Source organism: Myodes glareolus, chromosome 20, assembly GCF_982192425.1.
Source record: "Myodes glareolus chromosome 20, mMyoGla1.1, whole genome shotgun sequence".
Lineage (NCBI taxonomy): Eukaryota > Metazoa > Chordata > Mammalia > Rodentia > Cricetidae > Myodes > Myodes glareolus.
In genome coordinates, this window is record NC_142045.1 from 44,168,638 (window position 1) to 44,195,438 (window position 26,801).

The 26,801-nt window shown below is 42.9% G+C and overlaps 1 protein-coding gene across 1 annotated transcript in view; it reads right to left on the minus strand.

Moving 5' to 3' along the window:
* Fat4 (FAT atypical cadherin 4) overlaps positions 1-26,801 on the minus strand; it is a 136,411-nt gene that overhangs the window by 29,053 nt on the left and 80,557 nt on the right. The window contains exons 7-9 of the mRNA XM_087899519.1: positions 16,977-17,157; positions 8,850-9,100; positions 2,657-7,006 (exon numbers count right to left, since the gene is read on the minus strand). Of these exons, the coding sequence (XP_087755645.1) occupies positions 2,657-7,006; positions 8,850-9,100; positions 16,977-17,157 (4,782 nt within the window). The remainder of the gene's footprint in view (positions 1-2,656; positions 7,007-8,849; positions 9,101-16,976; positions 17,158-26,801) is intronic.

Here is a 26,801-nt window from a genome sequence, read left to right on the forward strand (position 1 = left end):
ATGTATATGATGGATGGACCACTGAGGATTTATGGATTCATGAGGATCACTGAACAGTAATAGATTGTAATTTTGTAGGCTTTAAAATGTAGATAAAACACAAGAGAAGATCTACAACATTAAATGGAATCTGAGAAAAATATAGGAGGTGAAACAATTCTGTCAGAATCATATGAATATGAGTTTTTGTGGTTCCCCAAGCATGGGTATGACAGGGCAGTGCCATAAGTTGACATCTATCAAAGAAGTTTGCACCTGTGGTCCAACCCCACTCTTTCCCTCCTCTCCCCTACCTCCTTAGCCTCTGATATTGACTGCCATAATTTTCTTAAGAACCTTGGAAACCATTTATTTCCATAAAATGGTAACACAAACTGAAAACTCATTTAGAAATCAATATAGTCCTGTGTTAATATTCTTGACAGACTTGAGACAAGTAAACCACAGGCAATAGAAAAACATGTCAAGAAATAGCTAAGGTAGGGACCTGTTAAAAATGACTCCAGTAGCCTAAGCAACAAAACTAAGAATCCACAAATTAAGTTGTATAATATTAGAAAGCTTGTGCACAGTAAAGGAAAGAGTTGAGTAGGGGAAAAAGACAGAATGGGAGAAAATCTTTGCTGACGATTCGTCTGATGAAGAACTAAATATATGAACCACATAAAGAATTTGAAACACTAAATACTAAGAGACTAAGTGACCCCACCAATGAAGACTCCAATGAGACAACTTAAGTTCTCAAAGAAGGAGCTACAAATTGTCAGTAAACATGGAAGAATTTTTTGACATCCTGAGCTACCAGGAAAATGTAAACTAAACCAGCATTTCTTCCCATCCCAACCATAATGGTCACTGTTAAGCAAACAGACAATCCAAAATGCTGTGAGGATTAAGAGAAGGGCAAGTCCTGAACACTGGAGGAATGAGAACCCATCCAGCTCACGAACAAATGACCCAGTTCTATCACAGCCAGACATATGTCCAAAATGCTTCCTATCCACCCACGGAGATGAATGTCCACTCATGCTGCACTTGTCAAAAGCCAGGAAATGGAAGCAACCTGGGTGTGCATCGCTGGATGAGTGGACAAAGAAAACAGGAGTGACAGGTGGATGTGAGCCGCTGTGTGGGTGCTGAGAACTGAACCTGGATCCTCTGCAAGAGCAGACTGTCCTCCTACCTACTGAGCCATCTCCCCAGTCCCAGGATCCTAGATTTTATATAGATATATAAAATAATAAATATATATGAAAACCATATGTATACATATAACCACATATATGTATATGTGACAGAAAAGGAGACATGCAACTGTCCTGTGAATGAATGAGATAGTAACAACAGGAGAAAAGAATGCAGAGAGGAGGATAATGAACAATCAATACACAACATATGTGTAAAAATGTGTTTAGGGGCCATCACTGTGCAATGAGTATAGCTAATAAAAAGGAAAAGGAAACCATGGAATCTAAAGGAATTTGTGAACACTTAGAAAGTAAAAAAGGTTTTAAGATGTGTATGATCAATTCACATGTGAAGAAAATAAAAGGTTCAATGTCTGTTTGGATTTAGTTCTGTATGTTCTTCTGTGCCTAGCTTTCTCAGGTAACATCAAGTAACATGATTCCTTCTGGTACTCCATAAATACACACAATGATTAGGTGTTGCTTATCCAGTGATATATAAGCTACATAAAAATAAAGAATATAAAAGAATAGAATTAAATAAATAAAAAGCAATCATATGTAGCTAGTGAAGGCATTATTGTAAATTCTGCCGTAGAGGTACATGTGTACATACATATGCCCGGGGTTTGTGGTGTGGCCCATTAGGTTTGACGCAACCCTTTCAAACTAGACATGAAGGTGAGAGAGACAGCTCAGCGCTTAAGAGTAATTGTGGCTTTAGGAAAGAATCCTAATTCTGTTTCCACTACCCACATGGTGGCAACCACCATCTATAATTCTAGTTCCAGGGGACCTGACACCCTCCTCTGATTTCTATGGGCACCATCATAGACACACCCATGGTACACATGCATACATGCAGGTAAAACATTCATATAAATAAAACAAAATAAATCCAAAAATAAAAAAATAGAAATGATTGTTAACCCTTCCATATAAGGCTCAGGGAACATAATGGAAGAGGAGGTGAGAAGACCATAAGAGCCAGGGGACCAGGATGCCTGGCGTGAGATACTGTCTTCTAAACACGGCAAGGATGCTAGACCCATGAAATCTCAACAGCATGGTTGTCTAAATGAGACCTGTATAATGACCATGCCAGCTGCTATGCCAATATGGATGCTGGGAATTCCACAGGGCCCCATCTCTATACATATACATATACATATACATATAAGCAATACGAAGTGGACTTGATGGGCTATATTTGTATATGTGCAGATATGTAACAATAGGAACTATAGAAGAGATAATGAACTTGAGAGGAAATGGGGAGGAACACAGAAAGAGTCAGAGGTGTAAGAAATAATGGTGGGAATGGTATTAATATAGTATTCATGTATTAAATTCTCAAAAACTTCAAAAATTAAAAATATGTATTTTTAAAAGACAACGCTCATACTAAGACTAAAGTCTTTGGGAAAAAAAAAACAGTGGCAAGCACAGCAAGCAACGCGCCATCATACCTGTGTATCCAGTTTTGCACACGCAGTTGAATCCCCCAGGGAAATTCTGACAGACAGCCCCATGCTTGCAGGGGCTGGGCAGGCATTCGTTGATGTCTCTCTCACAGGCTCTCCCAGTGAAGCCATCTGGGCAGCTGCATGAAAACCCTCCCACTAAGTTGTGGCAGGTTCCCCCATTGTGGCACGGGGCCGGCAGGCATTCGTCAATATCCACTTCACACCAGCTTCCTGTGTAGCCTGGCACACACTTGCAGTGGAAGGGCTGCAGAGGCTCATTGGCCACAATGATGACCGGCAGGCTCTCCTGGATCTTCAGTGCGGAGCCCACGGCAAACCTCCGCAGGCAGCTGCCTCCGTTCTGACAGGGGCCATGAACGCAGGGGTCATGATCCACAGACTCCACCCTTACTCCACTCTGACGGAACAGGATCTCTTTGATGCTTTCGAAGAAGGTGGCTACACCACTGGGGTTCACATACTGGTTATGATTTCGCTTCACAGCGGCTAAAAGGAACGTCCTATTGTTCTCCTCGTAGGCAGCGTAGAGCTGCACGGCCGTGCCCAAGCCTGTCAGCTGGGAACTAGCGATGCGCTGAAAATGAAGGTAGTGGTTAGTCAGGAAGTCCTTCACGGTGGGAACGCCAACACGGAGCAAGATGCTGTTATCTATAGTAGCATTGGAGAACCCTACAAAGAAAACTCGGATATTGTTGGAGACTGCACTGTGGACTCCATCGCTGCTGACGACCGTCAGATCGAAGGTGCCATCTGTGGACCTGGGCTGGGAAGTCAGGTCACAGCTGCCTGCTGGGATACTGAAGAGGCTGGTGACTCCCGACGTGAGGGAGCAGCGGAAACTGTCTAACACATCCGGATCCTGAGGCTTCACAGAGCCCAGGGTCCCGCCAGGAAATAAGTTCCCGTAATAATTAACAAATACCTCCACGGTGCGGGACTGTGAGGGGTTGTCATTTTGATCTAGAACGGTGATGTGTACGGTTCCCGTGGACGACATCTGAGGTGCCCCAGAATCCCTGGTGACCACAGACAGATAGAAGTCTGCAATCTGCTCCCTGTCGATCTCCCGGGTTGTGCTCAGAACTCCGGCGGTGTTGAGACTGAAGTAATTAGTGGCCGGGCCTGTGCTCAGCAGGTAATAGTTGAAGGGGCCTTGGTTTGGAGGGAGGTCGGGATCTGTGGACTGCAGGGTCATCACTAGGGTTCCTGGGCGCTTGTTTTCGAGAACCTCCCCTTCGCTGACAGACAACACAGGTCCGTTATCGTTAATGTCTTCCAGGGTAACTAACAAGGACGCGCTTCCCGTGGCAGACGGGGTCCCTGAGTCCACAGCCAAGACCGTGAGATTGTAAACAGGCAGGCTTTCCCGGTCCAGCCCTGAGGTGACTGTGATCTGCCCTGTCTGTGGGTTAATAGAAAAGGCACCGTTTTCATTCCCTGATCCAATGAAGTATGAGAACCTGCTCCAGCTAGGGATGGAGTCTGAGTCGAAGGCACTCACGAAAGTCACGTGGGTCCCAATAGGGACGCCTTCACTGATCTGGACGCTGTATGTGTTTAGACTAAACACTGGTGGGTCGTTGGCATCGAGCACAGTGATATTCACAGTGACCTCATCGATGTCCGCACCCCGAATGCTGCCGAAGTTCTTGGCCAACACCTTCAAAGAAACCCTTTCTTCTCTTTCCCTATCAAGAAGCCCAGACACATAGATCTGCCCTGTGGTCTTGTGGATCTGGAAGCCTTTCTTGCGGCTATTTCCAAAGATCAAATAGTGGACCTCTCCATCAGCACCCATGTCCCTGTCGCTGGCGAACACTTCCCCCACCGCCGTGCCCCTAGGAGCCGCCTCCGAGACCTCAAAGTAATAGAGCTTGGAAACAAAGCGGGGCACGTACTCGTTGGTGCCCTGCAACTGGATGTCAACAGTGGCAAAGCTGCACTTTTCCTCATCGGGGACGTTGAAGGCTTTCACAGTGAGGTGGTAGCTCTGCTTGGTTTCAAAATCCAAGAAGCCTTGAGTGGTGATGACGCCTGTGTTGGGGTCAATGACAAACAGGTCACTGTCTGATGATTGCACCGTGTACGCAATCACAGCATTGACCCCTGAGTCCGCATCCGTTGCGTTTAGGTGAATGACTGTAGTTCCACTCGGGGCGTTTTCCATGACAGTTGGGAAAAATGCGTCCGGCACAAACACGGGGGAATTGTCGTTCACATCGGCCACATTCACGGTCAGGCTGCAGTAGCCAGTCCTCGCTACCCATCCTCCATCCGTGGCACTAATGGTCATCTCATGCTTTGAACTCAGCTCGTAGTCCAGGGCTTTGGCGAGTGTTAGCATACCTGTGGAAGAGTTGATCGCAAAGATGCCCTCTTCATTCCCAGAAGAAATGTCATACCTGATCAAACCATTCATGGCTGTGTCCCGGTCTCTGGCGGAGACTGTCCTGACCACAGCCCCGACACTGTGACTCTCGGGGATGGTGGTGCTTATGTGGCTTTGCGAGAACTCGGGCGTGTGGTAGTTCTCTTCAGTGACCGTGATGTGAACAATTGCTTGGGAGGAGAGTGGAGGGTTCCCTTTGTCCTTTGCAGTGACTGTGACCAAGAAGTTCTGATTGAGGTCGGAGACCAAGGGAGCGGCTATTGAAACCCATCCAGTATGATTGTCCAATTTAAATTTCCCTAAGTGGTTCCCGTTAGATATGAAGTATTCCACCTCAGAGTTTACTCCAAAGTCTTTGTCATCCGTGGCAGTCACCTTGATTAGCTTAGTGCCAACTTTAACATTTTTCGTAACTGGAGTAAAGTATTTACTTTTGAGAAACTGAGGTGGGTTATCATTGCTGTCCACGGTGTTGATGGTAACCGTGGTCTCGCTGAGTAAGGAAGGGTTGCCTCTGTCGGAAGCTGTCACAATGAAACTGTGCCTATTGATGTTCACATTACTGAAGCTGCTGACGTTTTGGTATTTTAACACCTGCTTATTGAAAATCTCTCCAGTGGTGGCATTGATTCTGAAATACTCTGACTGAGACTTTATGAAATAAAACACTTGTCCATTTGACCCCTCGTCGGGATCTGTGGCAGATACTTGAGTAACTTTGGAGCCAACCTCCGGAAGTTCAGGGCAATCCAAATAATAAGAGGGTCTGCTAAACCTGGGCGTGTTGTCATTGATGTCCGTCACGAATATGGTGACGTCAGTACTGACAGTCCACCCAGAATCGTGCGCAGATACTCGGATCCTGTATTTATCCCTATCTTCTCTGTTTAAAGGTCGGCTAATGACGATGTCACCAGTGTTGGGGTTGATCGTAAATGGAAGACTTGTATCCACTATGGAATATCTACTGATTGCGTTTATGCCAATGTCTTCATCAGAAGTCGTGACACGGGTAACCGTGTAGCCCAAGGGGGAGTTTTCAGAAACATAGGCACTGAATATTTGAGAAAACCTGGGTGCGTTATCATTTTCATCTAAGATATTGATGATGACCCTGACTGAGGTGCTCTGGGAAGGGGACCCTTTGTCTGAAGATTTCACAGTGAGCTCGTAATGAGATGTTTTTTCTCTGTCTAGTGGCCGAATGCTTCTGATTTCACCCGTAGCGTGATTAATCACGAAACTGTTCGCCTTGTTGCCGTCCACAATCTCATAATCTAGTTGTCCATTGGGCCCGCTGTCCTTGTCTGTTGCCGAGACTGTAAGTATTTTGCGAGGAGATAGATTTTCCAGGATCTCAGACACGAATGGGTCATCTTCAAAAACTGGAGCATTGTCGTTGATGTCTAACACTGTGATGTCAAGCTTCTCATAAGAGGAGAAAGGAGGGAAGCCCCCGTCTCTCGCTTCAATCCAAACAACGTATTTCTGTATCTGCTCAAAGTCCAAAGGTTGATTGATGGATACCTGTCCTGATAACGGATCGATTTGGAAAGTATTGCCCAGGTTCCCACTTGCGATGTAGTAGGACAAAGTTTCTCCTCTTAAAGAGGACCCTGTGATGGTGGTGACCAGCGTGCCCACTGGCTGGTTTTCTGGGAACATGAATGTTTGTTCTTTGGCTCTGACTTTGGGGAAATCGGCCTTGTTGGCAAACCTGACAGTCACTGTAGTAGAATCTGTCTTTGGAAATGAGCCGCCATCTTTCACGTGGACGGAGAAGGTCACCTCAGAAGCGCCACCTAGCGGCCCCGTTGCCATGATTGCTCCCCTCAGGGGGTCGATGTGGAATTTTTCAGAGTTTCGTCCTGAGAGTGAGTAATGAAGTTCAGAATTGGATCCGATGTCCTCGTCGGTGACCGTGACGGCAAAGACAAAGGAACCTGCAACAGAGGAGGTTCTTAGTTAAAACTGCAGGGGATTCTGTGGGTCCTGTGGGTGGTCCCTTGATCAATGTGAGGCTGTGCTGCCGCTGGGTTCAACCTTTCCACCACTTCTGGAAAGAGCAGCATCAATTTTATTGTCTCTCAAGTCTCGAGGTCAAGCCTGACTAATGACTTCAGAAATGGGCCTTTAATTTTCCCAGTGAGCCCCACACAAGGTGCTAGGCTTAGTTATTATTTTCCCTTGAGAGAACCTTGGCAAGCACTGACTGATTGTCTGGAATCACAGCTCCCGGGCACAGATCCTCTCTGCACAGAGTCCTCCTACAGACACTGGAGTCTGAACTGTGCCAGGAGCCAGCCCCTGCTCAGTGAAAAGTGCCCACCACTCCCAGCATCTGAAAACACCACTGGGTTGCTCGCCATAAACGCCTGTCAACAAACATACTCTATCTTCAAACACTGATTTTGGATCACTACACCCTTTATTTCCTAGCAAAATTCTTTTATCTCTGAGCTACTACCAAATAGAGATAAAGTATGTGTGTACACACTTATGTGTAATGAATTTAAATAAGTTTAAGGTTATAAAAATAAGAGATGAAGCCATGGAGTCAATTTGTATTTTAAGAACCAGTCCCTGGCAAGATGCCCTTGAAACAGACTGGAGTGGAAATATGCAGAGAAGTATCCAGAGAAACGGCTTCTGAGGATCAGTGTCTCATTCAGAAACCTGTCCCCATACCACCACAGAAGTATCTGTGACAGGAGGGAGAAGCCAGAATTTCTTCAAGAGGCAATGAGTCTTGCTAAATATATGAATACAGTGAGATGAAGGTGATCATGGTCAACACCTCATCTTGCCCAGAGGGTCCTCTCCTGTACAGCACACACTGCGTGGGCCAGAATCATTCAGTCAGCATCATGCCAACACTGCATGGACTAGAATCATGCAGTCAGCATCCTGCCAGCTGGATTTCTCAAAAGGGATTTCATGAATTCCTACTTGCATTTCTCTTTGATGGAAATCTGGCATATCCATTTATAGATTTTATTCATTCAACTGGTATCAGACATTCTGGAGTTAGTAGGAGATCAAGGAACATAAAGAGAAATTCTAAATCGACTCATTTATTCTTTGAATAAAATATTTTCAAGAAAAGAAGATGGTATTACCTCTATTTGTATATTTTACTGCATATAATTTCATCAAAATTACAAATGGCAGCATATCTACTTAGTTCCTGAAAGAATACACCACTTCCTTCTAAATGATAAACTAATTCTTTTGAAAGTGGGAAGATAAATTCTTGTTGTTACCAAGATGGCAACTCACAATGGGCTCATAAGATTGACAGTAGAAGGAGGAGTGGAATGGAAAAATGCAATATTTAGAATTACTAATTCATTCTACTTTTTGAAAATATATCTATGAAGAATTGAAGTTGAATATTTATTGTCTTCAACAATGAGGGAATTGGTATGAAGAATAAAGACAATGCCTCCTCTCTTAAGAACTTACACACAAATGAAATGTCAGAACAGCACCATCATTGATGATGGAGGGCTATCTATTCTGCTCATTTACAGTGTTGAAGAAACATTATAAGAATTAAAACCAGGGAGCCATGAGAATTGTGAAGTCCTATACACAGCTAATCTGGATAAAAGAAAATAATCTACAAGGCAAGAATTAGAATTCTTCGGATTTATTGGTCCTAAAATTCACACCCTAAATTTCAGAGATTTTTCCAAATTAGACCGTATCATATGTCTCTTAGCGCTGTTCACAGAATGTGTCTGATAAGCTACACACACCTGGGTGACCTTACTATTGAATTACCTGGAAGAGTAGGAGATGGGATGTGTGTGACATACGGGTGATGTTGGAACCGGGGTGGGTTGTCATTGACATCAGTCACTGTCACAAGCACACTAGTAGAACTGGAGAGAGACTCTGGAGACCCAGCATCACTGGCAACCACGACCAAAGTGTAATTATCTTTGGTTTCTCTGTCCAGCAGTGCACTGGTGATGATCTGTCCCGTGGATGGATTGATGGTGAACTGTGAGTTTCCGCCGATGATGCTATAACTGAGGCAAAGAGCAAGGAGAGGTGGGTCACATTCAGCTATGATGTCATGATACCCTGCTTTCTATGGATAAATAAATAAATAAAACAGGCAAACATGTAGATATTTAACAAAAAAAAGTTTAAAGACACAACAATGAGAAATTCCAGACAGAAAATAGTTACTTGGAATGTTCAGTGGCTGTCACGTAAACAATCATTATTCTAAATGTTCAATGACTACAAGAGCCCTTCAAGGTCCTTAGGAGTCTCTGAACTCTCAGATCAGATCAATGCAAGACCAGAAAATAAACCTAGAACACAGTTGCCTTTCGGAGAGATACACTAGGAATTGCAACCTCTGCCTTGTTCTAATACTGGGGTTGGTGGCCAGAATCACTAGTCGATATTTTTAAACACCTTTAAAAGCATTTCTATTCTCCATATATAATAGCTGGGGAGATTATTCTTTAAAGACAAAACACTAGATGTGTAACATGTTGGCTACACAGCACAGCAGAGGGCTGTTCCCATGTAGAGGCAATGATGCTCCCATGTTGCCTCATTCCTCAGATGACCTCGCTGTGTCCCTGTCAGGAAAGGATGATATTTTCCTGCACAGTTTGCTGCTCATTCTGGACGGATCAGCTACTTCCCTGGAGTTTTCACTGAGCACAGCTTCTCCATTTTCTCCGAAGAGGAGGCTGGCTCTCTGTGTCTGTTCACGATTTTGTGTCTGACGTAGAGTCCAGAATGACATTCAGAGAAGCAGTCTGACTTGAAGGCTCACAGCCCAATGTGCTCTCCATAAACTGCAGATCAGAAGTAGATGTCTTCAAAAGGTTTTCTTCTTTATATAAGAAACCCTTCTTGGAGTCAGATGTATGCCTTGGTTTGACCGTGTGAGCAAAGCAATAGATAATGCCTACTAGAAACTGCAGAGCAAGAAACGCATGCTTTGCATCCCAACAGCAAAGTGCATAGTCTATAACATGCCCACAGCTGAAAGCAAAGGCCAGCGTTTCTACACTATTTTATGGATATGATGTATTTCAGAGTTCATATTTACAAAAAATAGAGGTGCTATAAAACTGAATGGGAAATATAATAGAGAGGTATTTGGTTGAGAAATAACTTAAGGATGTAAAGGGTAATTGATATTGTTCAAGGTTTTCGACATTTTTGGCATGTGTGTGTGTGTGCCAGAATTAAACTTAAATCAGAATAAAAATAAATTCTATTTCTTAGTGTTGAAGAACCTTGTAATAAAGTATAGTGATACTACCCCCTTTATAGTTAAAATCTTTTTTCTTTAAGTAAAAATGAGGTTTGTAGACAAAATTCTAAGTTATCAAGCCAAGACTTGTGAAACACTCAAATGAACTTGCCTTTCTGAGGTTCTCTGGGAAACTGGATCCTAGAAGCGAGTGATGCCTATTCTGAAAACTATCGGTGGTTATAGGCATTTTCCAGTAATTAATAGGAAAATCAGTGATTTGTTCTGCGAGGACCATTCTTCAACAGTTTGACAGCAGCAAGGATCAAGGTTCAACCAACTATTTCCTCCCATAAAAATCCATTAAAAATATGAGCAATGAAAAGGAAAGAAACTGAATTTTGATGTTTTCTACACGGTGGAGAATAAGAAGCAAAGGTTGAAAGGCAGATAATGTCCCAGCTGCTGCAAGTTTAACTAAAGGATAAAGGAAGCATCAAACATAGTATTGCCTGTAGGACTTTTTAAAAAATAGTTAACATACTCTTAGCTGAGGTCATCCTTGTGGATTCCTGGGAATTTTCCTAGTGTTCCTTAATTGCTCCCTCAATCAAGGCATCTCTTGACTTTCTCTCCCTTGCCGTCCTTCCCCCTTCTAGAGCATCCTGTTCCCTCATGTTCTCCTCCTCCTTCCCCTTCTTCCCTCTCCCTCCCCTTCCACCCTCTGCCCCCCACACACACACTCCCAGTTTTCTCAAGAGATCATATCTGTTTCCCCTTCCCAGTGGGTTCCATGTATATCTCTCTTAGGGTTCTCCTTGCTACCCAGCTTCTCGGGGATCCTGGACTATAGGCTGATTATCCTTCCCTTTATGTCTAATATCCACTTAGGAGTGAGTACATACCATGTTTGTCTGTCTGGGTCTGGGTTACCTCACTCAAGATAGTTTCTTTCTAGTTCCATCCATTTCGTGAATGTAGGGGACGGTTGTGAGACTTGGGCAGTCTGTGGGGTCACTGGCAGTGGGATCAGGATTTATCCCCGGTGTTTGAACTGGCATCTTGATGCTCATTCTCTTTGCAGGGATAGCTTGCCCAGCCTAGATATAGGGGGAGGGCCTTGGTCTTGCCTAGAAGTGAAGCGTCAGAATTTGTTGATTCCCCATGGGAAACCTTACCCTCTCTGAGGAGGGAATGGGTTGGGTGGGGTGGAGGGAAACGTGGAGTGGGAGGAGGGGAGGGAGTGGGAACAGGATAGCTATGTAAAATGAAAAAAGATTGTATTTGAAAATCCTTAATTTAAAAATTAAGTAAATAAACAAAAAGTCTCTTCTGTGCTCAGTGAGATGGCCGTGTGACTCATCTATCCTTGAGTCTATTTATGTAATTTATAACGCTTGATGATTTATGCATATTGAACTTTCGGCGAATTTGTAAGATAAAACCAACTTGATCATTGTAAAAATACAGGCAATATGTTGAAATTTTTAATAAAAATTTACGATATTAATATGATTCCTGTTGAGAGCTTTACTAAATTCTGAAATGCATGAAAAGTTTATTTTAAACGTGAAGTATGGCGTAACACCCATTACTTGCTAATTTATGCGTTCAAGCTGAGAAGAGGGAGAAGCAGCACCAGCCTGTCTATAAATAGACTGCCGCAGAAAGTCTGGGCCAGGATTTTCACGCCTCTCTTCTTTGAGGCTCAGTTGGGTTCTCAACACCACAGATACTCTTGAGCTTCTGGGCCCCTCAGAGACAGTTGTGCATTCATGATGTCATTGAACCATTTAGTGGTGTTCTTTTAATAGCTGAATGTCTATGCTGGTCCTTAAACATGTCCAACATGTTATCAACATCTTACTGTGTTATATGCTCGAAAAAATTTCTATATTTCTTCCTTGAAATGTGAAATAATTCTAACCATTTAGATTTAGGCTTCGACCTTTTGTAGATGAAGCATCTAAAACTATGGGGAAATCTATGTACAAAGAAGTTCACAAGCTACAAACAGATGATCTAGATGAGAGCTATGACCTTGGTAGTTTTAACGTGCTCTATGACCATCACACCATGATATTAAGATGGAAAAAGGCAAGTGAGGTTATAGAGTGAAAATTAAGAAACGCCATACCAGGGGCTAGACATGGTGGTGCATGCCTTAGATCCCAGTTCTTGGAGGTAGAGGCAGGTGGATGTATCTGTGAGCTTGGGGAAAGCCTGAAGTACAGGGAGTTTTAGTCTTGCAAGAATTGCCTACTGAGACCATATTAGAAAAAAAGAAGACTAGAAGGAAGAAATGAAGGGAGGGAGGGAGACAGGCAGTGGGGAGGAAGGAAGGAAGGAAGAGAAGAAAGACAAAAAGGAATGGAGGGAGGGAGGGAGGGAGAAAGAAAGAAAAGGAGGGAGGGAGGGAAAAAGAAAAGGAGGGAGGGAGGAAGAAAGAAAGGAAAGAAGGGAGGGAGAGAGGAAAGGAAGGAAGGAAGGAAGGAAGGAAGGAAGGAAGGAAGGAAGGAAGGAAGGAAGGAAGGAAGAAGACCATATCTTGTTCCTAAAGATATTAAGGAACAAGATATTATTGGCCAGGGTTTACCACTGTTGTATTTGGCTCAACACAGATCTAGTTTAATACAAGAAATCTGGATATCTGTTTTTTGATTTGTAAATAAGAAATCACGATTTGCAATCATCTACACAACCTGAAATCATTCTCATTTAAAATCCGACCCCAATCTTTTGGCAGTCCTTGCCTCTCCCTGGGACATACTGGGATAATAAGACCCTAAGCTGAGTCTATGAGAGCACAATTATTGTTAGAATCTAAAACACAGTTCACTTGGACAAATTTTAACACTAATATCATTTATATACAAAAGCTTTTTGACCTTCTCAAGTTTTTTCTTCTTCTCTGACAGGGAACAGATACTCCTCTTAATTTTGGTCATTATGATTAATTACTTGAAATTTTTTGATTAAACACCTAAAAAAACTAGATTTGTAACTGAAATAGATCATAAGAAACTGGAACTATAAAATAACGGTCTATTACCTATAACCTGTCATACTTCATTCATACATTTAATATAGAATAGCAGACAAGCAGAGATAAGTAAACCAATCACCTTAGTTTCGAGTTTACACTCTTAATGGGAGAAAGACACACAGATAAATTTAATACAAAACAAAGCAGTAGATTAAAGTGTTAGGAAAATGCCAGCGAGTGCCAGACTATGTGTGTGGAGGACACAGAACACTGCTGACGGCAGTGAGGAAGAGCAAGCCTCCTCAAAAAGTTCTATATTGACTGATAACAGAGTATTTCTGTCAAAAGGAGAAAGAAAGAGAGTGTCAGGCAACCCTTTCCATGAAGATTTTGACTGTGTTTTCAATACCGTTGACTATAAGATTTCTGTTGGGACTTGTCTAAGACACAACAGAGAGGTTGTTTCCCAATGAGTGTGGTTGGGTTCAGAGGTCAGGCTACAAAAGCAATAGTGAGCCACATTTGGTCTTTGGGTGACAGTGTACTCAGCTTTGGTATGAGCCACAGTGGGATGTGAGCGTGGCTCTATGGCTGGGGAAAGTCCTGATCCTCTCCGTTGGGGCAGAAAATGATGTGGTCTTTGGGGATTAGCACAATAAGCCTGGGAGATGCCGAGGCCATTTACTGGGTACTTGGAAGCCCGAGACTGGGCAATAGCAATAGCACATAGCAAGCTGAGAGATGTTGAGAAAGGAGTGTCTTTGATGCAGGTGAGCCAACAGATACCCAAACTTCATTTCTGGCAGCAGCCTATTTCATCTCTTACTGAGCTTCTATCCCCTTGGAATTGCTTCCTACGGTAGAGTAGAATTGCTCCAAATGTCAGCGAGGCATGCTGTGGCCCTAAAACGTCTCTTATTTTGTTTTGTTTTATTGGTTTTGATTTGTTTTTGTTCTTGCTTGCTTGCTTCTCTAGAAACAGAAAGTTTTAATTTCTTCTGAATTTTTCCAAGGCCCATTCACATACCCCCTAATCTTTCTTCCCCAGATGCCCAACTTTCATCTCCCACACGGCTTTGGTACTAAGCCCTGTCTTTGCCTGGAATGTCTTCCTTCATTTGTACAGAATAGACTGGTGAATCTCTGTGGACATGGTGAATGTTTGATGATTTGGTTGACTTCTGGGCTGTAGATCTAGACTGCCTGACACATCCTACACTGAGCAAGAAGAAGAATGGCTAGACCGACTGCATGCCTTACTGTCGAACAGAGAACTCACACATAGGCATAGTTCTCAACGCATCATGCATGTTATAGTCTAGTATGTATAACAGAGTTCAGAACCAGGAATCAGGGAAAATGCTGTTTGTTGCAGTAGCTTCAGGCATGATGTAACTGTCATCTAAACTGGAGCTATAAAGCAAAGACACAGGAAGCAGCAACATGAGAATGTACCCACAGATTGGGTGAGAATGAGCAGCGGCCTTAGACACAGGGTGTGGATGAGGAGAGCAGAGAAACATCACGGGTTTTTTTTTTAAATCAAAAAGTCAAGAAGCAACACAAGAAAGGTGAGGAATGCCTAGCACACGGAGGCCTGAATGGGAACGGAAACACAAGGTGGACCGTGCTCACCAGAGAGAGTCAGGGACACAGAAGGAGCTGGAGTCACAGAGTCGCACCAACAGTTCAAACATAGTGCAGTGTAATCGACACAAACGTGGCACCGCCAAAGAAATGGATACTGCATATCTCTCTATAGAAAGATAGATGATAGATAGGTAGATAGATAGATAGACAGACAGACAGATAGAGCTATATAGATGGATAGATAGATAGATATAGACTAGATGATAGATAAATAGATGATAGATAGATAGATATAGATATAGATATAGATATAGATATAGATATAGATATAGATATACTCTTAGATTGCCTTAAATGTTTTGCCCCTCCCTCTCCAGCCTCTTCACTTTGACCCTGGCAAGGCGCCCTTCTTAGATGTATCAAATTCATATCCCTCTGCCTGATCCTTCTAACATACAGACACCACATGACAGAGGCCATCTGTTAAGTTTCTGGTGAGGCCTCTGATGTCCACAAAACTTGGGGACAGGTTCATTTGCGTCTGCTCTCCCCTTCCACGGTGATGCAGCAGCAGGAGCCATCACAGCCAGCCTCCCCTCCTGACTGCAGCCTGGCTACCATCTTGATCCTGTCCTTCCCAGCATCGACCATTGTATGCACTATACCAAAGCAAGGCCCCCTACTTTGAAATAGTTTCTTATAGCTTTAACCCTGTGGTGGTTAATGGTGTGACTTGATTGGACATGGAGACTGGAGGCTGGGAAAGGATACCTCCGGAGGAGTCTGCACAGGCATCTTCAGTGATGAAGAAGGCTCTGACCCAAGCATAAGGTGTGAACAGAAAGCTGGGGGTTGGATCTCTAGGCAAGGGGCCTGCTGGGACGACGTGAGTCACTAGGGTGTGCATTGGAAGGGTGTATTTGGCCCTGGGTCTTTCTAAGACTCCCACCAGTTTCCTGGCTACCATGGAGTGAGCAGCTCTCTTTATCCCACGTTCTCACAGCTGTGTAATCTCCTTCATTTCAGCCCAGAGCCGGGGATACCAGGCCACAGTCTCTGCCTCTGTGGCCAGAATCAACCCTTCCTTCTTGTAAAGACCTTTGAGTAGGTATCTGTCACAGTAAAAAACAGGGACTAAGATGGCCACCATTACAGGGTCCAACTCTTAGCTTTTAGAGAATACCCTTCATATGCCCTAATGGGGTCACTCTATTTTGAATTCAGGTGACTTCATATATGAGACAATCTTATTTTGTTGCACTTCACTGACTATCTGGAAAAAGATCAAAGTTCAATGAAAGCAGAGGTCTTGCCTTAGCTGACACATGCACAGACCAGCAACTCAATGTTTATAAAATGGAACTGAATCCAGAGCTTCTTCCACCCTTATCCCTATCAGCAGGAAGATAATGGTTTCCCAAGAGGCCCTTGTTCATGGGAAATTAATAGCCGGTGACAAAAGGAAATCATCAATGAAGCCATCGCCATATTAATACATATGTGATCCTTTTATAACAACTGTCAGACTTCTCCAGATTCTGTCTTCTGACCCAGTGTGTTTTTATCCATAAACTTTAGCAACTATAGTCAGAACATCTCATCTGAAAGCTCTTGAAACTCAAAGTCGCCATATCAAAAGTCAGCTACCCTGTTAAGGAGCACGGTGGTAAGCCATGGTTCTGTGAGAGGAGAAAGGAAAGAACTGAGCCTCATTGACACCATTCTCATCAAGTCCCTGCATGTGATGCCACATTCATGCCAGCTTAACATCACTGGGCATCACCAGGCAGCTGCATGGTGCAGAACTTCCCACCACCACGCTGAACACAGAACATAAGACAGGGAGTCAGCAACAAACAGCAGAAGGAACCACAGTTGCATCATGGCTGGGCACAGCAAATGATGAACCCAAGATTAATATGCACAGCTTTAGAGGAAGCAATCACATTACTGCTTAATTCTCAGTTTCAGGATAGTGGCTTGGCAATTGGCCACAGAAAGAGTATTGGGTGTTAATATGGAATTCCTTATGAAACTGGATATCGTTTTGTGTTAGTTTGAAGACCAGATCTGGGGAAAACCAGTTGACACAGTTCCAAATGTATACCTGATGACGGCATTGGCCGCAGCATCTGCATCCGAGGCGTTCACCAGCAGGACATCTGTGCCTGTCGGGGCGTCCTCGGGAATCGCAGTAAAGTGCATGTTATTGGCAAAGGTGGGGACATTATCATTGATGTCATCTACGAGAACGTTGATTGTCCCTGTTCCCGTCAAGGCTGGGGATCCTGGGAAGAAGCAAAAACAAAGTCTTAGTGTTTGCAAAAGGCCACACCCGTATATTTAACCATTCCTAGATATAGATAGACAGACTTCACAAGAACACACTGGCATGCTCCTCTTCCATTTCAAAAGTATAAGCACATCAATGCAGGGAGCACTCTAGAAGAGACACTGCCCATAAGGCATCTGAGATTACGTTAAAATAGTGCAAACCAGACTTGAAACAGCCTGCAGTAACAGAAGAGTTGGCCGCTGATTGCGTAGGTCCACAAACTACATGATAACTCTGACCATCACCACTACTACCCGAACACCCAACAGGTCTCTTCAAGTATTAAGTCCCTTTTCTGTATAATCAATACTCATTTAAAAAAAAAGAGAAAATCTTCCGATTGCATTCCATAATATTCATAATTCATTTTACATATCCTTTCTATTTAATGTAAGCTTGAGATATGCCCTTTTAATTTTGCTTCAGCTGTTGTCATCATATAGTCAAAATTGAACCCTTAATCCAAGCTCCAAGTGTCGAGTCTGTGCTGCTCAGACTTGGCAGACTCATCTTACAGCGAATGTTAGGATGCTGTGGGTTTGCCCTCATGACTGACGAGAAAGCCATCTCCTTTTGTTGTGCTTTCAAAGCCATTTTTCAAATGTAAACCCTTCCAAATAAAAACAAAGGAGATGCCATTCACAGCCAAGGCCAGACTCTCATTTTCTCTTTGTGAAGTTACTTGTCACTTCCTCTGTAGGATGCTCATATGGTCTTCATCTTTAGCCCACCATGTTTTGAGGTGAAAGCCACACTTCCAGTTGCTGGTCTAAGCTTCATGGAGTAACTTTATTGCCACAGAGTAAAGCTGAGTTTTGCTGCCTTCCTGTGTTATTTTCCTCTCATCATCTTATGATTTGCTGATACTTATTTTCATTTTGACACAATTTGAATCTTTTCAGATGGAAGTTTATGGCTGTTCAAGACACAAGACCAAACAGCTGTATGGTCAGGCATGTAGAAACCACATTGAGCAGATTCCGGTGAGCTGATACATGGGTCCTGTACAGGAAGCTAAACTACATGTCACAAGCAGAAAAGGTAGACAGTGGAGGGAAGCAGGGCTCCACCCACACACTTACCCCACTGAGTTTGGGCTACATGTTGAGAACTGATGTGATAAACTGAACATGCGCTTATATTCTTCTAGATAAGATATTTTATATTACATTGGATACTTCATTTACAATAAGATGTGTTAAAGTTCATGATTACAGAAACACTACCTGTCAGAGACCAGAGCAGAAAATGAGCTCCCATGATATTCTACCTATGATTTGGTGCAATCTTTAAAACTATACCCTGTATTATGAATAGTTAATGTAAATGGGAAAAGAAAGGTTGTGTTATGCCAGTCACACACACAAAAGTAGTTCACATGCCTTTAATCCCAGCACTCAGGAGGCAGAGATGGACGGATCTCTGTGAGTTCAAGGCCAGCCTGGTCTACAAGAGCTAGTTGCAGTCAGGTTCCAAAGCTACAGAGAAATCCTGTTTCAAAAAAAAAACAACAAAAACAAAAAACAAAAAAAAAAGAATAAAAAAAGACCCAAGTAGTTGTGAAGGCTCCTGAGGAAGCATCTCTAAGTATGGCATTAAACTCTCATGAATACAACCACAATGATATCTGAAACAGAGCGTTTCTATTGGGTCCTTTGGTGTGTATGCAGGTGTTTCCAAAGCTGACATCGTGATTGCCCCTGATCCTATAAAAGAATACAACTATCAGCTTCCTTTTACATGTGAGCAAAACAGAAGTTGAAAAGCTCAAGGGACTTTTGCAAAGCTAAGGTCTTAGGTCCTAGAAAGGAGCAGAGTCAAGCTGGGAAACATGGGTCCCTGACTGGAAGGCTGCCCAGAACTCAGCCAAAGGTGAAGCCAGCAGCTGGAAGGGCCACATGGCTTGATAATCTGTGAGAAATGCTAGGGCTATCCCCAAGCTCAGGGAACACACGCAGGAGGTGCAAAGACAGCTCCCGCTCATGAGGCGTGTTGACTCAGCAGTCTTGGCTCAGGTGGAAAATTCTTACAAGTAAAGTATGAAAGCTAAAATATTTTGAGGAGCCCTGTTTGTGACCAATGTCTGGACTGCGTTTCTTGGGTACTTAATTGTATTCAATTTAATGACATGGAAGTTGACAGTCTCACTCATGTCCACAGTTCTCTGCTTGACTTTCACTAAAAAGTAGTCAGCTAGAACATATCCATGCATCTGCGTGAACAAAATATTCGATCGGGGTCCCCACAGCTGCAGAAGGGGACAGGCAGGAAGGCACAACATCTTTTACTACTATTTTACTCTCTTTTGGCTAAATGGAGAATAAGAACAGAGCTTACCCTAATGGGGCCGTAAACAACACAAGGGATTAAATGTATTCCTTGTTACTCATTGCTCTTTTTATCCTTCAGACTTATTTTTATTTTATGCTCATGAGTGTTTTTATGCTCACCTGTATGTATGTGCACTGTGTGCGTGCAGAGTACATGGGAATGAGAAAGGGGCACGGTGTCTCTGAGAAATGATCTGGGGAATCCACAGGTGACCATTACATCTTTAAGCCTATCAAGATCCTGACGGTTCACAGCATGGAAACCTACCACCGCGGTGACTCACAGTCACCACCCAGTGCAAGCGGGGTCTTTGTCTACAGCTGCTGCTGCTGCCTTCTGAGTTAGTCAAGAACGGAAAGAATGGAAATGCTGCACATTCATTGCCACTGTCCTCATAACCCAAACTCTCTTCTTTTACCAGACGGTTTTCAAAGAGACATCAAGCAGAGTCGATGATGATACTCCTGGCCTGAGAAGTGGTCCCACAGATGATCCCAAAGCTATGTGGGGCCACGTATCAAGCCAAGGACTCCTCTCAGACTGATAAAAACCTCTATATAACCATGTGTGTATTTCCATCCTCTCTACCTTTGTTCACTCAGTAACAGACGAGAAAAAAGCAGGGATTTTTTTTTAAAGGTTTTCAAATTTGTGTGTGTGTGTAGGGACTGTCTTATGCAGTATCTGTGTGTGTATATGTGTGATGTGTATGACTATGTGCCTGCATGTTTATAATGTGTGCGTGTATCTATGTGCTGGTATGCCTGTGTGTGTTACCTTTGTGGAGTGTGTGTGTGTGTGTGTGTGTGTGTGTGTGTGTGTGTGTGTGCACATGTGCACAGAGGACAGAGCGGGCATCAGATTCTCCTGAGCCAGAACTGCAAGCATTATGAGCGTCCTGACTTGGGTGCTGGGAATGCAAATCAGGCCCACCAGAAGAGCAGTACACCAGGGAGCTACCCTCCAGCCCGATACTACAGTTCCGAATTCTTACTTGCTAACTCAACTTTCCGACTCCAATATTAGTATTGAAATTGTAATATCAAATCTATGATTATTTAATGTGGGCAAGTCTCATTTAAATGCATATCACATGAATCAGATGCTGTTTTTAATTTTACTGATTCTCTGAATTATAGAGAATTAGGCTATTTTAAAGAACAAAAATTCAGCCCACATACAACAAAAGGGAGTTACGGATTCTTTCAACAGTCTTTTCCCCCATTCATTAGCCTGAGGTCAAACTATGGCACCCCTACTGCTCATATTTACCCTCCACTGTCACCCTCAGCAGCTTTCCAACAACTTGGAAGCTGAGTAGGGGGAAAAGAAACTTTTCCTCGTCTTTATAAAAGTCCACAATGACAGCCCATGTTCTATCTGTTTAATTCCTTTCATTTAACTGGTGGAAGTTAACGCTGCAGACTGACCTTGCAGATGGAGACTCAGTGAGCTGAACACCTCAGCAGCAATGTTTTATAAGTGGGCTACAGCCTAAGGTTGGGGTCAGAGAGCAAGGCTGGGGACAAAGGTCAAAGGCCGAGAGATTTCCAACTGCACATGCACAGAAGGCCTAATGGAGGCTGCATTCTAGGAAAAGTGTAGCCTCAACAACCTGATAATGGTGCTGTAATAAAGCCAGATGCTCCTGTCTCATCTGGACCCATTTATCAGAGCCAGGCACAATCAGGGGAAGAGGTGGATAGAGAGCCACACCCAGCAGTGTGACCGAATGAAAGGGACCGAGTGCACAAACCAAACCGAAGGCAAGGTCTCAGAAGCCAGTAATTATGAGAGCTAGGACACTTGAATTAGAAGTTAGAACACCAATTATAATCCAAAAGTCCAATTGTAATCAGTAATCAGAAGATAAAGGAATTTCAGAGTTCAATTTGTAAAACTGTATGTATTATATAAAAATATGTATGTGTGCATTTATCTATATATGCATAAACTTATACTTTTGGGTAAACTTACAAGAGACTTCCTAGATTTTGACAACATGTAGCCAAAGCTCACTACACCTGGCTTCTGATTCACATTTTCTGTTCTTGAATTTGGGAATGTATTAAATTTATGCCATCATTATGACTGGAGGCACCAGAAGCTCAGGCACATCGAAATCAAGTTTAAGTGAGTTTAAAGGATGGTTTTCAAAAGATAATGCTTCACACAAGTGTTCTTCGAGAAAACACACATAAGTATAATACATGAGACCGTATCCCTGGCATCTACACTGCACACAAACTGAACATCTGAGTAAGCCCCTCGCCGTTACACACATTCTTCCCCAGTGGGAAAGGCTGGGGCAGAAGCAGAATTTTGCTCTGTCCTGTTGCTTCTCAGCCAAGCTTATCTCGTTCCTGACAGCCATCACTCAATGTGCTGAGCTCCGTGAGCTGAGCCCTGAGATGACACGTGTGTTGGATGCCATAAAGTCTGTGGCATCTGTCCCTGGAGACTGGCTTATTTGTCTCACAGTAACCAAATCACCCCAGAAAATGACCTGAAGTTCATCATGTCATGTTGCCACCAAAGGTTTGCAGGTTATATTTACACTTGGATCCAGAAAACACAGCAAATGGAATGTGTGAGCCACTTTAAATATGACCAACAACTTTGCATTATTTTAATTTCATAAAATACTGTGTTATGACCAGTTACTCATTCTGTGAGCCTATATTAACAAACCAAATAAATCCAGGTGGCTATCACTTGACATGTGTTCATGTCTTAGGATTGTCGGTGCAAGCTGCATTCTACAGAAACAAGGGAAACAGAAAGAAATAACAATGTTTTGCAAATGGCTACACGTGCATCAGTAGTGCCAAGTAGTCAAAATCTTACCGCATATGCGTTTTATAAGAAATGAAAAAATTTATAAAATTAAACAGAATCAGGTCAAACTGATTTCCACCTGCTCTACCACTCAATGGAAACACCAAGGTACAGACTCACAGAGTCCGTCAGTCAAGCCACAATCTGCTGTGTGTGTTTACCGGAGAGTTTTGTTCGACACTGGCAACAGTCTTTCCTCTTCTCAGAGCCTTGTGTCCCCAGCTTCAAAGCTCAGAGAAGAGTGAAATGCAGGATGCTTTGCTAAGTTTTAATCTTATTGCATGAAATGAAAATCCTAGGTCTGACTCAGTACTGTTTTTAAAGCTAAATTTTTGTCAGTTTTAAATCTCCAGAAAATAGAATTCTCTACAGTAAGAATTTTTAATACTAAAGACTAAGTGATATAAAGAAAAAATTAAATATAATTAATTGTTATATTTATATTACTAAGAGACATGATACAAATCCTCATTAGAAATGAGAGGAAATGAATTTTGAAATAAACATTTCAATTTATTAATTGAAATCATTAAAGTATTAATTAATAAACTCCTGGCTACATCCAACCTTGCTTTTTAGAAAAAAAATATTATTTGGACATAAACAAAGTGACCTCAGACTCAAATGTACAAGGAAGCTCCATGAAATTGATTTCTGATAAGCGAAGGAAATTCCACCAGGGAGAGTTCTGTCAACAAAACACAGCCTTTCTGAAATAGTAAAACCCTCCTCAGATGGGTAAGGTTGTACAAACCACCCAGCCTTTGTTACCGCAGATCCATTTGTGAGCCAATGACCTCCCCTTTCACTAAGCAATGTGATGAACATTGTTAAATAGAAATGCCACCTTGTCCTCACCAGCAAAGTGACATAAGGTGTTTGATTCTTTGAGTTGTTCACGTGATGTTTTGCAAACTCATGTTGTCCGCCATTAAAACACAATCCCCACCATCTCAGAATGTAGCCCATTCCATGTTTCAACCAGATGATGAATGTCCTTAATTAGAAACGCTGATAGCTGCACTTGTCCCCACAGACCTATTAATTATCCCAGTCACGGACACTCTGAAGTGGAACTCTCTGGCCAAAGCTACAGTCAAACTATTGTGCTGTCTAGTCTCCCTGTTTGGGGAACAGGGACGAGGCATTTTATTCATGTTCAGATTAATGTCACCCCTTATTAAATGCAAAGCCACACCCTAACTCTCTATCATATGTGCAAAGCACATCACACACGCCATGTCATGTTAGTAGAATATAAACATACTGTATGGAAACCTTGAATGTACATTTCCTGATATGATGTGGGTGGTAAATGGGGGACTCTAATTTACAAATAGACTCCCACAAGAGCGCTTTTAATGATGTAGAGTCATAAATACTTTTTAATTCCTAAGCCAGTGTTTTTATTAAATAAAAATGTCAATCCCCAAAGAAGAAACTCATAAATACTCCGTAGAAGGGAATGCGGTGGGCAAAGGAGGAAACAGTTAATCTCAGGAAGGAATTTGTCTTTGATGCCTTTAGAAGTGTTAAAAGTGTGCTAGGATAGACCCCATCCAAGGACTTGACTCTAATAATAAGCCAGGGGTTTGGGCTTTCATTTTTAAACCATCAACTTTGGAAATTATAAGTAAGTACCTAACTAGCTATTGCATGAGTGAATGAGGTGGTGGACTATGTCTTCTTAGGAGCACCAGAGAGTGTACCTGAGTGTACATAGAGTTTGCACCTGCAGAGCGCCATCATTCTCTAACGTGTGCCCACCTGAACAGAGAAATAGTCTCAGCTTCTCTGAGAACTAAGTGTTTATATCCAGCACCTACTTGACTTATCAAATTGAGTTACTCATTACACCACAAATAAAACCAGTCTAAAAATAATTCTGGGTAATCTGCCCTAAAATATTTGTTTCGTAATTTTTAAAATAATATTTCATTGACTATCTGAGGATTTTGTTCAATGTATTTCAATGATATTTACTCCTCTCCCTCAACTCCTTCCAGATTTACCCCCACCCCCTTCCCACCCAACTTTGCCTTTGGCTTTGGTGTTGGCTCAGTGGTTTGTTTGTTTGTTTTATCGATACAGGGCAGTTTATGGCGCCCAAGTGCTCTTAGGTGTGAGGCCTGCCATGGAGTGTGGCCAACTACCACACATCAACGAAACCTAACAACAGCCATCGATGTTCAACAGCTTCTAGCACCTTTCATGCCCAGACCCCACTTCTAGGCTGGGATTTTGCCAGGCTCAAGCTTGCACCGGCCTTGGGAAAGCTGTTGATGTGCAGCTGCCCTATGAGGTCCAGAGAACACAGCTTCCTTGAGGTCACCCATCATCTCTAACTCTTCTGCTCTTGCCATCTGCTATGAAAACCCCTGAGCCTAGAGAGAAAGGCTGTGATGTAGATGCCCCATTTAGGGTCGAGCATTGCAGTCTCTTATTCTCTCTGCACACTGATCAGTTAAGGGTATCTGTGCTAACTACTAAGGAGAAACTTCACTGGTGAGGTCTGAGCATCTCACTGATTTGTGGGTCTAGCAGGAAGTCAGAAGTTATTTTAGGACTCTGTCTTTCCAGCAGAATTGTAGTAGGTAGGATCCCTTCTAGAGCTTATGATCTGTCTAGTCACAGACTCTCGGTCAAAGTAACAATGTCAGGTATGGGTTCTGTCTCACAGAACAGGCCCCAAATCCAGTCTGAAATGATTGGTGACTCTCATAACATTCATGCCACTATTCTCCATGGGTTGTAACTTGTCCATCCAATCTTTATTGTAACTCACAAGGTTCATAGCTGAGTGACATTGGGATTATGTTTTTCCTCCTTCCAGCTCTACAAAGCTAGCCAGTAGGAATGACGCTTCTAGATGTGGACCAGCTTGACTTCCCCATGTTCTATGACCCACGTATGTGGTGTCTTCAGAAACAGAATCTTATCTCAAGCTCTAAAATATTTATTCTTCAATTTAACATTTGCTCAGACAAATGGTCTATGTATGAGCCACGTTTTCTTTATCTGGTTTCTTAACTTCCTTCACCTTCACATCCATGTTCATGTCCAGAGGATTGCATCTTCAAAATTGAGATAATTAACTATTGCCTGAATAGGGTTCAGAATGTACACTATCTTAGCATATTGAATATTTTTATATAATGAAATTTGGGAGGTGGTGAATCAAAAAAAAAAGGGGGGACGGCCTACAACACCTTTGGTGGGAGAGGCATGGGCCCTGCCCCTGTAGCCAGACTTGGCTCAAGGAGGATTTTGAGCACTTAAAACAATTAGTTTCCTCTGTGGATCCTTAGTACCCTGTCATCATCTCACACAGGGCATCCTGAGCCTTAGGCAGTCCCACTGCATTTCACGACAGAGATTAGCTTGAATGACCAAGACCAAGCAGACAGCCCTGGAAACCCAGCCACAGATTACTAAACTATGCACTTTTCCTTACAAGAGGCTTTTTCACAAATATGCTACTGATCAAAATGTAATGGGGCTTTAAATACACGTACGATAAACAAACATGAATGTCAGGATGGCAAATGTGACATGGTCTGACTAAAGCCTCTGTTACTCCATTGATAACTGACTGAATGATGTCCCCGTCTTCCCTCACTGTTCCATGCGCGTCCTTCCAGCACCTTTGCACTCAGCTGACGAGGGCACTCTTCTGCAGGAATGTGAGACCTTTCTTTCTTGGGCCAAGGGTACACCTGCAGTTGCTTATCCCTGCTAGAATCCCTAAACCAACTCTCACAACAGCAGGCTAATGTGTAATTGATAAGCAGTTTCGGCATTTCCACTCATCCAATTAGGCACCCATGTTGTTTCTGGGGATTCTGTTTGAGCAGACAGAGGAACCCGACTTTCTCTTGGAAGGGTGAAATGATTGAAACGGAACACAAGTCAAACACTCAGGTATGTTGTGTCCCATATATGAATATGATTCTAGACAGCAATTAGTATTAGGAAGAAAATGCTAAGTGTAGGAAGAACAAGACTCTGGCCGATGGGAAGAGAAATGTGAGTTTAGCGCCAGGGAGGTGCCATCTAAATAGCTGACATTTTGCCTAAATCTAGTAACAGACTAACTAGGAAATAAATGTTCCCCTAACATCAGTTGTAAACCTGTGGGTCACGATCCCAGAAGACCATCAGGAAGCATAGATCTACACATTAGGATTATAACAGGAGCAAATGGACAGTTTTGAAGTAGCAGCAATAAAAGCATATGGCTATGGGGTCATCCCAACATGAGGAACTGTATTAAGGATTGCAGCATTAGGAAGGCTGAGAACCACTGCACTGACACAACAGAAACTGATTGAAAGGAAACTCAGCACAGATGAGCACCCAATTCCAACAGAGCCCAAGTGCAAAGGCCCAGAGAAGCAGAAAGGCTGTGGCCTCTCTAGCGAGCCTGGC